At 40.1% G+C, this 17,412-nt stretch overlaps 1 protein-coding gene across 1 annotated transcript in view; it reads left to right on the top strand.

Annotated features, from left to right (window-relative positions):
• The window catches only part of pyd (zonula occludens-like protein polychaetoid), a 397,456-nt gene that overhangs the window by 346,123 nt on the left and 33,921 nt on the right, over positions 1-17,412 (top strand). Inside the window, exons 14-15 of the mRNA XM_080281008.1 lie at positions 13,207-13,411; positions 15,652-15,823. Of these exons, the coding sequence (XP_080137134.1) occupies positions 13,207-13,411; positions 15,652-15,823 (377 nt within the window). The remainder of the gene's footprint in view (positions 1-13,206; positions 13,412-15,651; positions 15,824-17,412) is intronic.

Genomic DNA, 17,412 nt, shown 5'->3' on the forward strand with positions numbered 1-17,412 from the left:
CCCCCATGCGGGTATACTGTACTGTACTGTATTTTGGCCATAAATCAGTTTACGAAAATTGCAAATCCAGTCTTACAGAATAGTTGTGCATGCTACAAATAGCAAACAAATACATGAACTTACCATTTTACTGACGTGCAGTTGAGGAAGGAGGGCTGAGTGTGTGAGGGGCCTGGTGGTGGTGGTGCTGGCTGGGGAGACAAGCAATGGGAGGCCACAAAGGTTGCCACTGAGGGAATTATGAGCCATGTGGAGGAAAGCCATAGGCCTAGTTGGCAACCTCAACCAGCCTGGGCTGTGCAGCTTTGCAAACAATGGCACGATGTGACAAAATGTTTATGTACGTGAATTGATGTGCCAGTGCCGGCGGGGGGGACGAGTGCCAGGAGGCCGCAAGGGTTGCCACTGAGGGAATTGTGAGCCATGTGAAGGAAAGACATAGGCCTAGTTGGCAGCCTTAACCAGCCTGGGCTGCGCAGCTGTATAAACAAAGGCACGACATGAAAAAACGTTTGTGTATGTGAACCAATGTGCCCTACATAAACGTGAACTGGGGCGGAGGGGCTAAAGCTAAACCTGAATAAATAGTTATAGTGAATTTTATGTGTTAGCAAGAAAACAAAATACTTATAGACTAAGTAGAGTATTTATAAATAGTTGTTTGCTTGTTCTGGTTCAATGAATACCAGTAGCTATCCTCAGAAGATGTAGCAGTGGTTTAATCAACCTGAAATGTTGCGAGTGACATATTAAAGTACAGCGCTGTAACTTTGTTAATATCAGGTAGTGCATATTTTCCATATGGTTGCAGTAAATTAAAATTATTTCCAATATGTCACGAGAAGCATTTAAGTGTTAGGGATTTTCCATTCAGCATAATATTTACAGTAATTCTGTAGCAGTGTAACAGATGCACCCTCACAACCATCAGCTAGCATTATCATCCATCAGAATATATCGAAATAAAAAGTGAGCATGGTTTTGTTGTTGCCCCTTACTCCAGGCTCATCTGGATGTGAACCTAGTGGATTACAGATTGAAGGTGCCCTCTTCTGTAGTTCACCATCTTCCTTTCAAAGGATAGGGTGGGAGTTGAGGGACATTTAAAAAAAAAAACTATATCTGTGCCACTGTGTGAAAGCATCCCTCTCCAGCGTTTCCCTGCACATTACAACTGATCAACAAAAAGTGTATCAACACTTTTTTTCACATTGTAGTTCATTATGTTCACCAAACATTTACAGCTCTATATTAAGAAATGGGCAGATGCATAGAATTGAGTCATAATTCTAATCACATTCTTCAGTGGTGATGCTGTCCGTTGAGATGCAGTGTATGTTGGTCCTTGCTCGAACTGTTGTGTTGATGTTTTACAGCATTTATTAACAGTTGTGATATGGTACTTACTAGTTAATAGCTCATTTCAAGAGATTTTGAGAAGCTAAGAGACTGAGCAATAATTATGCCATGCCAACAAACACAAAGCATAAAGTTGAGGAAAATTTGAATATTTAATTTTCAGAATGCTAGACCAAATAGAGTTTGTGATGAACTGTGATTAGTGTTTCATTTTTGATTTGTATTATTCTCTTTCATCATTATTATCTTTGTCAAATTTTTGTCATGAGAACTGTGATTAGTGTTTCATTTTTGATTTGTATTATTCTCTTTCATCATTATTATCTTTGTCAAATTTTTGTCATGAGAACTGTGATTAGTGTTTCATTTTTGATTTGTATTATTCTCTTTCATCATTATTATCTTTGTCAAATTTTTGTCATGAGAATAGTTTTAATGATGTAAATTGGGTTATCAGCTCCATCATGTTTTAACATTTAAGCTTTGCAGATTTCACCAAATATATTCAGGGTAATTTATCTTCTTTTTGTGGAGAGGGAAGATCAAGAGTAAGAAACTTTGATCCCTTTGCAAACCTGGAATCAAAGGAGAAAAGTAAGGCTCCCAGACCGTCTTCCTCAACCTCATGTACCGTATAAGCTAGGAGACTGGTACGAGATTACAGTACTAGGCCATGGAATCACCTTGCCCTCAAACTTGAGCAGAAGGGGTGTTTCTTACCCATCACTTATACACAGTTATAGTCATTTCTCATGAAATTTGTGGAATTCATGAGTATTTTAGTGATAATTGTTTCTCCCCATCTTGTGAACTAAATTGTCATTTATTCTCCAACAGTGTTTACTGTTGATTTTATGATCCATGTCTCAGTCTCAGAAGGGAACAGGTAGACAGACAGTGCAGTGTAGATTGATACAGGTAGATGTAGAGATGATGTGTATTGTACGAGGTCTGTTCAGAAAGTATCTGACTGTAGACCCTGAAAAAATACAGTAAATAGCTAACGTGTTGAACTAGGGCACTAATCCCCCTCAAAGTAGGCCCCTTCTGATGTGACACATGTAGCAGAGCATTCTGTTCACTGCCTGAAACATTTTCAAAGTCAGTTTTCGGTATCCCCTGCAGGTGCTCTGCTGCATTCATCATGATCTCTTCTCTCGGATGAACATTGCTCAAGACATGTTGGAGTGTGCAAATTGCGATCCAGACTTAATGAAGGCTGTTATCACTGGAAGTGTGACTTAGGTGTATGGGACGACCCAGAAACCAAAGCACAGTTGTCCTGGTGGAAGCATGCTGGGTCACCGCAACCCAAAAAAAAAGCACGACAGGTTCGCAACAAGGTGAAATGCACTCGCATGTTGACAATTTGTTTTAGACTACCATGGTGTTGTGCATCATGAATACACACCAGGTCAGACTTTCAGCAAACATTACTACCTTGACGTTATCCGTCACCTTCGTGATGCAGTTCAGCATAAGAGATTGGACCTTTGGCAAGCAGCAAGTTGGAAGTTGCACGATGACAACACCCTTGCCCATTCTTCTCAACTGATTCAGGAATTTTTGGCCAAGCACAACATTCTGCAGGTCCAGCAGGCTCCTTACTCTCCAGACATGGCTCCATGCGACTTTTGGTTATTCCCCAAGCTCAAAACTCCACTGAAGGGTTCCCAATTTGAGAGAGAGAAGAGATCATGACAAATGCAACAAAGCACCTGCAGGAGATACCAAAAACCAACTCTGAAAAATGTGGAAAGAATGCTTGGCTACATGTGTCAAGTCAGAAGGGGCCTACTTTGAGGGGTATTAGTGTCTCAGCTTAACAGGTTAGCTATTTATTTTTTTAGACCCTAAGGTCGGATCCTTTCTGAACAGACCTCGTATGTTTACCAGTTATAGGCGGTGGGAATAGGTTGTGTTTTCTGACTGAGTTAATTATGAGTCATATCTGTCATACATACATACATACATCATCTAATCCTGTGTTGTCCCATAAGGAGCATAGGATCCCAGGGCTAGGCAAGTTGGTCTTGCCATTTAAGATGAGAGTGACCCACCCTACACATCCCTGAGTGGCATTACGTGAGCAATAAACCCCGACCACGCCTTGGATATAAACCTGCACAGGCTTCATCTGGTTTGAGTGTCTGAATTACCACTGAACCACCAAGCATCATAATTTGGGTATATGGTTACCACCCAGTTAGTAAATGATTTCCTGGTGTACAGGAAACCATTTGGCTTGTCACTCAGTGTAGTCACCAATAGACAGAAGGAAGAGGAAAGAAAGAAGGAAAGAAAAACAGGTATAATAATTCATCAGAACTAGATTTCTGAGTGAGTTATTTTTCTGTTTGTCAGTATCCATCATCATCATCATCATCATCATCATCATCATCATCATCATCATCATCATCATCATCCAGACCTCCTTTCCCACCCTAGGGCAGGGTGAGGAGTAGCAGCGTCCAGACAGCCTAAGTTTATCCAGTTCAGCGGGCCACACTTCCATTCACTCAGCATTCAAGCCCACAGAATCCTGACTCCATCAGATAGGCCAAAAAAACTTTTACCACTTTCTGTAGCTTCACATATACCTATCTGATAGAGTCATTCTGAATGCTGTCACGTTAAAATGGGGTGCCAAATCCCTGGTTATGCGCTTCTCTGCACAAAATTCATCCAGCCAGCACAGTCTCTTGTCAGTCCTTTAGCCTCACCAACTTCAATACCTCTCTTCCTCACATACTCATCCACCATACCCCTCTACCTTCCTCTTGGCCTACCGCTCCTCCCTCCTTCAGATTCGCTCAGGTATACCTTTTTCATCACTCTATTATCATCCATTCTCTCCACATGACCAAACCATCGCAGTACACTCTTTTTGATTCTGGTGTCCACCAACTTCCTCACTCCGTACCTTTCATGAATCACATTATTCCATCCTATCCATTCTCTGTACTCCCCATACATTCTTCAGCAGTCCCATCTCCGTTGCTCGTACTCTTGATCTTTCATTTTCATGCCACACCATAGTCTCACATCCCAATATTATAGTAGGCACTAACACTCCATGTAAGCCTTGTGCAGCTGCAACACTCAAGCCTCTGTTTTGTATCAAGGCCTTCATAGCACCAGCTACTTTCCTTCCTTGTGTCAGTCAACTTTCCACTTCTTTTGCACATTTTCCTCCCTTTTCTATCGCTGTACCCAGGTATTTGAACTCTCACCAATTCCAGTCTCTCTCTTTTCACTGCAGTATCACATTGGGAGTCACCTTTTCTCTCAGAAAACATCACTTTACTCTTTTCTGCATTTACTCTCAAGGCACGACACTCACAGACATATATAAAACTCTGCAATAGTCTACCAAACTCTTGTCCAGTATTTGCAAGTAGCACTGCATCATCAGCATACAACAAATTTGAGATATTCCATCCATCACCATTCATTACCAGTGCCATCCCTCTCTCCACTACTTGTGTCTTTACTTCTCTGTCACCCCAGTCATATATACATTGAACACCCATGGAGACATCACACAACCTTGTCGCATGCCCACATTGACCGTGAACCAGTCGCTTAGCATATAAGCTGATAATAATATTGACTCAATTGGATATGTTTATGTGAAGCTACAGAACGTGGTGAATGTTTCTGGCATATCAGATAGAGCCAAGGTGACCTAAGTGAGTGCAAGGATTATCATGGCATACGTTTATTGAGTGTGGTAGGGAACGTATGTGGAAGAATTATTATGGAGAAAGTAGGAGAGATATCAGAAGTCCTAGCGAGTGATGAACAGGGTGGCTTTAGGAGTGGCAGAGGATGTGTAGATCAAATATATGCAGTGAAACAGATAGCAGAGAAGGTTTGTGAGAAGGACCATAAGGTGTTTATGGCATTCATGGATCTGGAAAAAACATACGACAAAGTGGACAGAGAAGGATTGCGGAAAGTTTTGCGCATGTACGGTGTAGATGATAAGGTGCTAGGTGCCATCCAGAGTTTTTATGGTGGTAGTGAAGCATGTGTAAGGGTTAATGGGGATCTAAGTGAATGGTTCACGATCGGTTTGGGCGTTCAGCAGGGTTGTGTGATGTCCCTATGGCTGTTCAGTATATATATATATGGATGGGATGATGAGAGGAGTAAAAACACGAGTAATGGAGAGGGATGTGGCATTGATAATGAATGGTGATGGATGGAGTATCTCAAATTTGTTGTATGCTGATGCAGTACTGCTTGCAAAGACCGGACAAGAACTTGGTAGTTTAGTGCAGAGTTTTGCTGATGTCTGTGAGTGTTGTGCCTTGAGAGTAAATATAGAAAAGAGTAAAGTGATGGTTATTGAGTCAGAAAGTGACTCCTAGTTCAATGTTACAGTGAATGAAGAGAGACTGGAATTGGTGAGAGAGTTCAAATACATGGGTACAGTGATTGAAAAGAGAGAAAAATGTGCAAAAGAAGTGGAAAGTAGAGTGACACAAGGAAGAAAAGTAGCTGGTGCAATGAAGGCCTTGATAGAAACAGAGGCTTGAGTGTTACAGCTGCACGAGGCTTGCATGAAGGAGTGTTAGTGTCAACTTTGACATATGGATGTTAGACTATGGCATGGCATGAAAATGAAGAGTCAAGAGTAAGAGCAGTGGAGATGAGACTGCTGAGGAATGTATGTGGAGTACAGAGGGTGGATAGGATGTGAAATAATGTGATTCACGAAATATGTGAAGTGAGGAAGTCTGTGGACACCAGAATCGAAGACAGTGTACCGAGTTGGTATGGTCATGTGGAGAGAATGGATAACAATTGAGTGGTGAAAAAGGTATATCTGAGGAAATATGTAAGAGGGTGGAGGCGAGTTAGGCCAAGGAGAAGGTGGAGAGATATGGTGGATGAGTGTGTGAGGAAGACAGGTTTGGAAGTCAGTGAGGCTAGAGAACTGACAAGAGATCAAGCTGGCTGGATGAATGTTGGGAGGAGAAGTGCATGATCAGGGATTTGGCACCCCTTTTAAATGTGGCAGCGTCTGGATTGTCTCTGTCAGATATGTTTATGTGAAGCTACAGGACGTGGTGAATGTTTTTGGCGTATCCGATAAAGCCAGGATTCCAGAGGCTTGAATGATGAGTGAATGGAAGCATGGCCCATTGGATTGGGCAAATTTGGGCTGTCTGGACATTGCTGCTCCACCCTGCCCTAGGGTAGGAAATGAGGTCCGGATGATGATGATGGTGATGAGATAGAGCCAGGATTCCTGGGGCTTGAACAATGTGTAAATGGAAGCGTGGCCCATTGGATTGGGCATATTTGGGCTGTCTGGACATTGCCACTCTGCACCTTGCCCTAGGGTGGGAAAGGAGGTCCGGATGATGATGATGATAAATATCTGTCTGACTTGTTTGTCATAGTGGAATTTGCATGTGCATTTTTCATTGTTCAGACAAGATAAAGAAACTTTTATTCTTTTATTTATCAACAGCACACAAATAGGTATAGTATAGGGTGGTGCTGTACCCGTATATGAGCAGTGTTTATAATTATAGTAATAGTGGTAAGTTGTAGGAACAACAAGTTTGCACTGTTGCTTTAGCACACTCATTTGAAGCACTTTGTACAGCAAAGCTAGCTTATTAAGTTTGGTTGCTCATTACAGTTTTGTAGAAGGAGTGATAGTATTTTTGTTAATAAGGATTATTTTTTTCTTTTAAAGAGTCATTGAGCTTTGTTTAAGTTGGTTGATTTAATGAGCACAGCAGCCCATAATGTCAGTGTCCTCTATGTAGTGCTGCTTTGGGTGTCTGCCCTTTTTTCTCTTCCTTCCTTCCTCTTGCATTTTTCTTCAATCTTTCCTCTTTCTTCTGCTTACAGGTGACTACACTCCCACTTCTGTCTTTCACTTTTTCCTATTTCTTCTGCCTAAGGGTGACTCTGCACTGAGTGACAAGCTAAATGGTTTCCTGTACACCAGGAAACCATTTACTGCACTGGGTGGTAACCATATAACCAAATTATGGTGCCTGGTGGTTTAGTGGGTAATTAAAGTGCTGCAGTCAAATTGAGCCTGTATAGGTTTTTATCCAAGGGGTGGTTGGGGTTTATTGCTCATATAATGCCACTCAGGGATGAGTGAGGCTGGTCACTCCCACCTTAAATGTCAGGACCAACTTGCCTAGCCCCAGGCTCCTTCGCTTCTTGTGGGGCGGAATAGGATTGGATAATGGGTGGATGGATGGATATTTCATTTATCCTTTTTTTTTTTTTTTTTTTTTTTTTTTGCATCCTGACCTTGCCTCACATCATATTGGTATGCATCTGATGCTTTCCCATATGTTCCTTTTTTTTTTTTTTTTTTTTTTTTTTTTTTTTTTAAAGCCTTGTTCTGTTTACCTTCCCTTGATTCCTGTTGTGTCACATCTGTAATCATGTGCATGATATTTCTTACTACATGTGACTTGCCTTACAGTTACTGTGTTTTAAGTTTAGATTGTTCTTCACTACAGAATGAACATACCGGTATTTGTGTAATGTTGGTCTTCCTTCCTTATCTTGCCAGTTTTCATAGCATTATGTAGAAACATTTATTCATTTGCATGTTTTTTCTCTTTGTTTATCATGGCCTTGTTTAGACAAGGTGTAAGTTAAAAATGAGTATCACTGATTATAAATATTATGATGGAGAAATGGCCCAATACAGGTATTGCAGAACTAGTATATGATGTCTTTCTGTGGTTATGATTTAGTGCACTGAGCAGATGTGAGGCTTACTCTGATTTTTCTGCTTGGATTCAGCTGAGTGATGCACTGACTGAAGTGGTTGATAGTGAATTGCTTGTTTAGATATTAAGTAATTATAAGGTTCATTCACACTATTTTTCAGGAGAAATTACAGTAAAGTCCATATTTATGTTTATGTTGAAAATAATTGATCCTTAGCAAATTGTTCACATATATATTTCTGACTGCTTAATAATATATATATACATATATATACAGTACATTGTGTATATATATACAGTAATCACTCGATTATCCACATGCTCCATATCCGGACGTGCTTCGTGTTTGGACATTAGGCCTTGGCTCTGTTGTTTCCGTATGTGGATTTCTTTGTTCATATCGGAACATAAAATTTCCGACATGGCCAGTTGGATGGCCTGCAAATTAAAAAATTCGGTTGGGTGGCCAGCCAGCCTCCCTGGCCGCGAGCATGTATCAGACCGCAACCCACCAGTTAAGAAGAGATGGCTGTCCGCCTCTTCACCAAACGGTCAACGTCCCCCAGCTGCCCGGATCAATGGGAATGTACCAGCCGCTGCACAAATAATGCAGGCCCCAACCCACCAGCTGAGCAACAATGCCAGTTCCAATCTCCACCGAATGGTTAAAGTTCCCTGGCTGCCTGGATCACTCCAAAGCTCTCAGCCGTGCGCAAGTAATACCAACCCTAACCCACAAACTGAGCAAAAATGGCTGTCTGCCTCTAACTGAATGGTCAAAGTCCCTCAGCCACCCAGATCGGTGGGAATGCACCAGCCGCAAGCGAGTAATACAGACCCAAACCTACCAGCAGAACAAAAATCCCTGTCTGCCAACTGACTGAACAGTCAAATCCCCCTGGCTGCCATCCTCCTCCACACTCATAGCTACCAGCCATGTCTCCCTCCCCATTCCCCCATCCTCCCCTCCCCCAGCTTAGTGCTCTGCCAGCCTAGCCTCCCACTGCTTACCTCCCTGCATTGCCATGAGTATTGAGCAATTTTTTTTAGTTTTTGGTGATTTAACCGAATACTATTGGTCATTTCGAAATTCGGAAAACACCATGAGAAATCTCGTAAAATTTTGCATCTAGATATGTGCTTATCTGTTGCACAGTGCAGGCAAAGTTTTGCGCTAGGATGTTGAGAAGTTATTTGAGGCTATTTTTACTCCTGAAGAAGTTTATTCTCGCTGCATTTCTGTACTTTTACTCATCAGTTTTGTGTGTTTTTATTAGCTTATAGTGTAATCGCCAGCGAAGATGGTGGCATAAAATTTATACCAGTATAACCAATTTCTGGGGGCAAATTTGGCTGTGGAATTGTTTTTCTTTGTGCTTGTGGAAGCAGCCATATTTAGGTTCTTGGTTCTGTTGGTGTCCCAGAAACTCATTGAAAACTTACAGTTCCCGACAAGGTTAAAATTCTTTTTGCAACCGTCGTCTTCTTTTTATTTTTTTGTGGATTTTTGTTGTTTATGCATTGTTTTCTTAGTGTCTAGCATTATATTGGATACTCCCATGTGTGTTTTGATGTTTACATAGCTGAAAGACCGAAGAAGCCTGCCACAATTAGGAGTGGTACTGTAGATGTTGGTTGGGTATTTGTTGATTTTTATTGTTTTTGCATTGTTTTTTTAGAGTCTAGCATTACATTGGATATCCCCATGTGTGGTTTGATTTCTATATAGCTGAGAAACCAAAGAACACTGTCACAAGTAGGAGGGGTACTGTGCATATAGGTAGGGTTTTTGTGAATTTTTGTTGTTTATGCATGGTTTTCTTAGTGTCTAGCATTATATTGGATATAAATGGATGTGTGTTTTGATCTCTAAAAACAGTATAGCAGAAAGACTTGAGAACATTGCCACAGTTAGAAGGGTTATTGTACATTTAGGCTGGGTATAGGTAGGGTATAGGTACAGTAGAGAATATTGCTCCGTATCCAGGGTTCATCTGGATATTTCATCCGTATCCGGATATGCCTTTGGCTCTGTGTTGTTGGATAATCGAGGAATTCATGTATATATGAGTTGAGCCAGTACAGGTTTATATCCAAGGGATAGTTGGGGTTTATTGCTCACGTAAAGCCACTCAGGGATGAGTGAGGCTGGTCACTCTCATCTTAAATGTCAGGACCAACTTGCCTAGCCCCGGGCTCCTGTGCTTCTCATGGAGCAACATAGGATTGGATGATATATATATATCTCACTTGATGTAGTGCTGCTCTCGGGTGTCTGCCCTTTCCTCTTTTCCATCCTTCTTTTCTTCCATCCTCTTCTTTCTTTCTCTCCTTTATTCTTTCCTTGTCCATCTGCCTATGGGTGACTTTACACTCCCTCTTCTGTCTTTCTTTCCTTCATTCTTTCCTTTTCCTTCTGCCTGTGGGTGACTCTACACTGAGTGACAAGCCAAATGGTTTCCTGTACACCAGGAAACCATTTACTATACTGGGTGGTAACCATATAACCAGGTTTTGGCACCTGGTGGTTTAGTGGGTAATAATTGCGCTCCAGTCAGATTGAGCCGGTGAAGGTTTATATCCAAGGGATTGTTGGGGTTGATTGTTCATGTAATGCCACTCAGGGATGAGTGAAGCTGGTCACTCTCATCTTAAATGTCGAGACCAGCTGCCTAGCCCCGGGCTCCTACGCTCCTCCTGGGGCAATGTAGGATTGGATGATGGATGATATATACAGTATATATAAATATACAGTGTATATATATATATATATATATATATATATATATATATATATATATATATATATATATATATGTACTGTATATATGCTGTATGTATAAATATATATATTCCATCATCATCCATCATCCAATCCTACATTGCCCCATGAGGAACGTAGGAGCCCGGGGCTAGGCAATTGGTCCCGACATTTAAGATGAGAGTGACCAGCCTCACTCATCCCTGAGTGGCATTACATGATCAATCAACCCCAACCACCTCTTGAATATAAACCTTCACCGGCTCAATCAGATTGGAGCGCAAAATTACCCACTAAACCACCAGGCGCCAAAATTTGGTTATATGGTTACCACCCAGCTTAGTAAATGGTTTCCTTGTGCACAGGAAACTATTTGGCTTGTCACTCAGTGTAGAGTCACCCACAGGCTGAAGGAAGTGGAAAGAATGAAGGAAAGAAAGACAGAAGAGGGAGTGTAAAGTCACCCGTATGCAGAAGGGCAAGGAAAGAAAGACAGAAGAGAATGGAAGGAAAGAAGGATGGAGAAGAAAGGGCAGACACCTGAGAGCAGCACTACATGGAGCAAGTGGATGGTGAGCGCCCCCACCTACCACAAAATATATATATATATATATATATATAAACCTTCACCGGCTCAATCCGATTGGAGCGCAAAATTACCCACTAAACCACCAGGCCCCCAAATATCTGTAGTTATATATATATATATATAAAATGCTGTCTTTCATTTTTACTTTATAAGAAATAGATGTCAAAAATGAATTTCTGATGATTTTACAATGAGACTGAAGTACCATAAATGAAAAGGTCATAGAATAAATACTAGTATCAGTTTTTCAGGATGAAGTTGCAAAATTTTGGAATGACTTTTGAATCAGACTTAGCAGTCTATAGGTTATGAATGGGATTTTTCAAAAGACAAATGGCATTGCTTTAGTAAAATACTGTTAATGTTTCTATTTAAAGCATGTACAGTGGTATCAGTTAGTATTCTTTTTATATTTTTTCAGTCCCTTCATTTTCATATCGTATTGAGTCTAGTAATTTTTATTGTGTGATTTTTGTTTTATCTTACTGCTTGACCTACACACTCATTCTATTCACTGAGTCACAGAATCAGTGTTATGAAAGCTACACACAATGTTGTAGGCATCCACCTTCATTTGTGGAAGTAATTAAATGTTATCTAAATTTATTGCCCATCTGCAGAAATACATGTTAACCTTGCGGTACAAATAATGCCTTTTTCACATTGTTCTTGCCATTGCCAGAGAGTTTTATTTAGTTTGGAAGTGCTTAATAGTATGAAGAGGTTATTGAAAGCCATACCTAACCTCTTCTTTTTGAAAGGTCTCTTCTAAACTGAATGAAAGTAATCTACAGATGGCAAAATGAAATACAGAAGTGTTATTGTTTAACGTGTTAAGCAGTTGAATTTTTCACATAAAACAATTTAGCACTTGGAAGAGACTGTACACTGTTGATGATGATGAGAGTATTCATCAGAAAAAACTTAAAAACCATACATAAATACAAAATTATCACAGAGTTCTGTAAATATTTTCACTTCACTCATAATGTATGTCATAATTCACTGTCCCACTGATAGCAGACACACCAAAGTGAGTGAAGCCAGTAGACACACACTTTGTCTGAGTGCCTGCAGGTGACTGAGGATTTTTGCCAAGATATGGCAGTTAGGAAGGGGGAGTATTTCCTGCCTAAAGAAGAAGCAACAGGGTTCAAATAGTTATGTGAAAATCCACATGGTGTATTTACCACACATGCAGCACAACCCCATTCCATTCCTATGATACATTTATTGTACCAGCAACAGAAGGGTTCAACATGATTATCCAGCATCTGAAACCATTGTCACCAATAAGGCGACTGTTAAAGACTACACAGACCATATCATTGCCATCCTGCTAGGGCTCCTCAGCAGGTTGCCAGTAAGATCAGCTGAACTGTAATTACAGACATAAAGATACCAACAAAAACCATTATTCACTGATTAAAGAACTGCATAATACAACATGTACAACCAACATCTGAGCCAAGGCACATCCACGAAGGCCACAAAAATAAAAAAAATGCAAGCTGCATCACACAAGCTACATCATACTCAATACATTATGTAATATAGCGTAAATCCAAGCCTATAAATATGCACTAGAGTCACAAATCTAAATAATGCAATCTGCATCATAAAGGCTATACTGCTTCACAAGCTACATCCTACATCCTACACCTACATTGTACAGATCACATCACAGAATCCACATCATAACAACCAGCATCCAAGTCAAGGAACACCCACTAGAACACAGATTCCAGTCATATATCACCAAATACCCTCTGCAGAGTTGGACAGCAGTGGGGAGAAACCGTCTGGGATCATCCGACTGAGTGCCATTCGTGAGATCATGGAGCGAGGGAAACATGCTGTGCTGGACATCACCCCAAATGCTGTTGACCGTCTAAATTATGCCCAGTTCTACCCCATTGTCATCTTCCTCAGGGCAGAGTCGAAGCAAGTAGTGAAGGAGCTTCGAAGTGGCTTCCCCAAGTGAGTTTTTTTTAATTAATTTTTTTTTTAATGCTGTATTTTTCAGATTATTTTTACCTCCTTATTCAGGCACATAATGAAAATGAGGTAATAGGATGTAGTGTTTGCAAACATATGCCAGTGGACCTTAGTAACCTATTATAAACAAAATGTCATGGGCCACTGGATTTTACAGAATGGAAGAAAAGTGAGCTGCATATTAAAGTCACTCAGCCAGTCAGCAAAATTATGTCGTGCTTCCTGTTAAGAAATTCACATATTGAGGTTGACCTTGGCACAGATGACGTTTTCACTGGACTGGAAGCTAATTCATGTTCCAAAACCAGCAGATTACTTCCCAACAGTTGCAGGAAACTGTTAAGAGGAAAGAAGTATCAATTGGATTATAATATTTGCAACAGTGCATAAATTTCAAGTCAGAGTCTGACTGTTTACTTGTGACTGAATGTTCCTGCTTTTAATGATTGATAATTTTATGGCTTCTTACCAAGCTTAAAGCCACATTTCACTCTCATACCAGTATCTCCCAAAGTCAGTGGTGGCCACTGATCTTCTGCCTGCCACATATTTTGCATGTTTATTACCTGTCCCTGCCCCTGAGGGGATCGGGGATGGGTATTGTTTTCACTTGGTTTGTCTGTCTGTCTGTTATCAACTTTACGCAAAAACTACTGGTGCAATTTTGTCTAAAATTACAGGGATGATGGGTTATGACCTCCTGATCACCTGATTAAATTTTGGGCCGAATTGGGCCAAGGCCAATGCTGTAGGCCCAAGAATGTAAAAAAAAAAAAAAAAAAAAAAAAAAAGTTTTTCACCATAACTCCTTTCAAACTCATCATATCGACATGAAACCAAAACCTGAAGATGCATCTTTCAAATCTGCTTTATTTAACATGCCTTATTACAGCAGGAGGGGTCACCCCCTAATGAGCGGTAGGGGGGTCAGTAGCAGGTGGATTGAGCCTAAAATTTCAAATGGACATAAAATCGTCGATTTATACCCGATTTACTCCAAATTTGATACGTGACATCTTTTACTAGATATCCTGTTGTGTTTATACGTCAACACAAAAATGACTGCCAGGGACGAGTTTGCTGTGCCTTGGCACCGCTTCTTGTATTTAGTGTGGATTTACTTAGTTGAGAAGTGTTTTCATTGCAGATATTTTTATGCTATCAGATTCTTGACTACAGTGAGTCTTTCCTAGTGAAATAAAATAATTTGGTGGTAAGGAGAATAAAATAAAAAGTTGTCATCTTGCTAAAAATGTGAACATGGTCCTGTATAATAATTCGAAAGAGTATCCTTTGCTTATTGCTGCTGTTGTCACACAAGTGTATTATGTTGGCTAACACTGGATTATTTGTACAGCTTTGGGAAGTTAATACCAGTAGAAGTAAAAATTCTTCCTTTTTTCCCCACACTTGTATGATCACATTTGCAGTAGGAATTTTATTATAGCTTTTGAGAATCATCCCTCAAACAAAATCTGAACTGAGATTTACTCTGTGTTGCAAGTCATTATGTGTCCGGAATATTTTTCATAACATTTTTCAGCAACTGTTGGGAAGTACTTAGCTAGTTTGGGTTATGCTTCCAACTTGTAGAGAACTTGTGGTCTACCCCAGTATGGAGATGCGGTAGCTTGGTGTCCTTTTTATGTGCTACAGTTTGATTGCCAGATGAAACTCATAGAAGTTGAGATATTAAAACAGAGTGCAGAAAATCCAGCCCTTGTTATGTCATCCCCTCCTTTTTTGTGCATTTTTATTTTTTCAGATTTAACAACACAGTAATTCAATGAAACATTGCTTGTTAAAGTTCCGTTGCTACTTGCAAAGTTGATTTGCCACTTCTCCTCCAGTGTACAATACCAGTTACCCAGTATATGGAAAAAGAATTGTGATATTTTGCAGCACATCACTGGCATACAGTAAAACAAAGATTTAATGTACAGTATTAGATATGTCGTATAAACGTGATGGTCTAGTGGTTAGAACATCTAGCCACAGTGATGGTCTTCCATAGGTTTAATCCCAAGAGGTGACAAGAGGTTTTTTTCATCATGTAATGCCACCAAGGGGAGATAGGTTGGTTTTCTGCCCAGAAAATGTATTGCTAACCTAAGGCCCCTTACTCTTCAGTGGGCATATTATGGTATTTGCTGTTACGTGTTGTACCATGTGACACAGCTCCATCATTACACTAAAAATGTTATTATTTTGTGTCATGCCAGAGGCCGTATGAGCAGCAAGAAGTGTTTTGACCAAAGCGTGAAGTTAGAGAAGTTATGGTCGCATGTGTTCACCTCCACCATCAACCTGGCACACCCTGATGCGTGGTTCCGAAAAGTGCGTGAAGCTATTGATAAGCAGCAGGCTGGACCCATCTGGATGTCAGAAACTAAGGTAGGGTCAAATTTTGGATGAGGCTTGAGTGATGTGAATTGAAGGGAAGGCACCCTGATGGCAGAGGGCAAAGTGACAAGGAGACATTTTGCTTGTGGCCACCCCTTTTTGAGATTTAGGTGTCTGGTTAGAGATAGGTAGATGAATTAAAAGGTTGATTGTATGAGTTCTGAGGAAGACTAAAAGCTTGATTGGATGAGGCCTAAGGTTGTACAGTTACTTATTCAGTAATCCCTCAGTTATCTAGATGTCCATTATCCAAACACTGTGATCAGGCCACTCAGAACCATTATTCATATATTTTTCAATTTTATCCGGACAAAATGCCTGCGTCCGAGTAGAAATTATGGCCGAACGAACCTTTTTGGCCAGCAGGGCCTTTTTTTTTTTTTTTTTTTTTTTTTTTTTTTTTTTTCAGGGTATGGCCCTGCAGTGGTGATTGCTTGTCTGTGGTTGATAGGTCTGTTTGCCCATGGTAATTGCATGGCTGTGGTTTATAGGTCTGCTTGACCGGATACAGTGGTGTAAAACACCAGGAATAAGTTTTGTACGATGTACTGTAGTGGCCTTTCACACTGACTTTCTAAGTTAGGGTATGTACGAAGGGGGGCCAGAGGAGAAGTCCATTATCCAGACAGATCCACTGTCCAGACATGCTTTTGGCTTTATTACTTTGGATAGTTGAAGGATTACTGTATTTTATTCATGCTACTACCAGGTGATATTATTTACCTTATGGCAAACCTGTAGTAATGAAAGAGTTAATGAATACTACAGTATTATCTAACCATTGTAATTGGTTAGAGTAAGTAAAATTGCCTGGAAAAAGCACAAATAAGATACAAAGGATGTTCCCATAGGAAAGAGATCATCATGGGAATTAGCAAGGTGTAACCAGTGTTGGCAGAACTGGGTGTTGGTTAAGGTTTATCAGTACAGTATGTTTGTATGTATGTATATATTGAACTAACCAGGTTACATGTGCATTTTATAAGGAGACAGCTCATTTATAAACACATAAGGTGTGTTTTACGGTTCTTGAAGGGCAACTGATCTAGAGGACAGAGAAATTTGAGGATGGTATCCCAGATATTGCTACAGTAGCTTAATAACAATGCAATGCATGTGTTCACTCCAGAACTGAGGCAAGAATAATATGTAAGCTGATTTCATTGTGGTTTAAGATGATGCCTGAGTGCACTGAATAGCTATAAATGGATGAAGTTGTCAACTGAAGATTTTTTTTTTTTTTTTATGCAAGGGAGAAGGAACCAAAGGCCAAGAGCCCACTTACTGTTCTTTCCAAGAAAAAAAAAAAAAATACCAAAGAGTACCAAATTCAGTACAGTATGGAAATTGAAATCTCAAGTAATTCTTCAAAAACTGTTCATATTTTGAGATAAAGTCTGATGCAAGATGATATTTATAGGTGGATGCTTTTGCAAAGAATTTGGAAAAAATATGGATGTGATAAGAATACTATTGTCAGAAGTTCCAGTATGTGGGAACTTGCCGCTTAAGCTAACCTATTCATAGCACTGGAAAGAATAAAAAAGAAAATTACATAATTGTAACTCTGCTTATAATTA

The sequence above is a fragment of the Coenobita brevimanus genome, chromosome 87, assembly GCF_032717465.1.
Source record: "Coenobita brevimanus isolate Jiangsu-jjx chromosome 87, ASM3271746v2, whole genome shotgun sequence".
Classification (NCBI taxonomy): domain Eukaryota; kingdom Metazoa; phylum Arthropoda; class Malacostraca; order Decapoda; family Coenobitidae; genus Coenobita; species Coenobita brevimanus.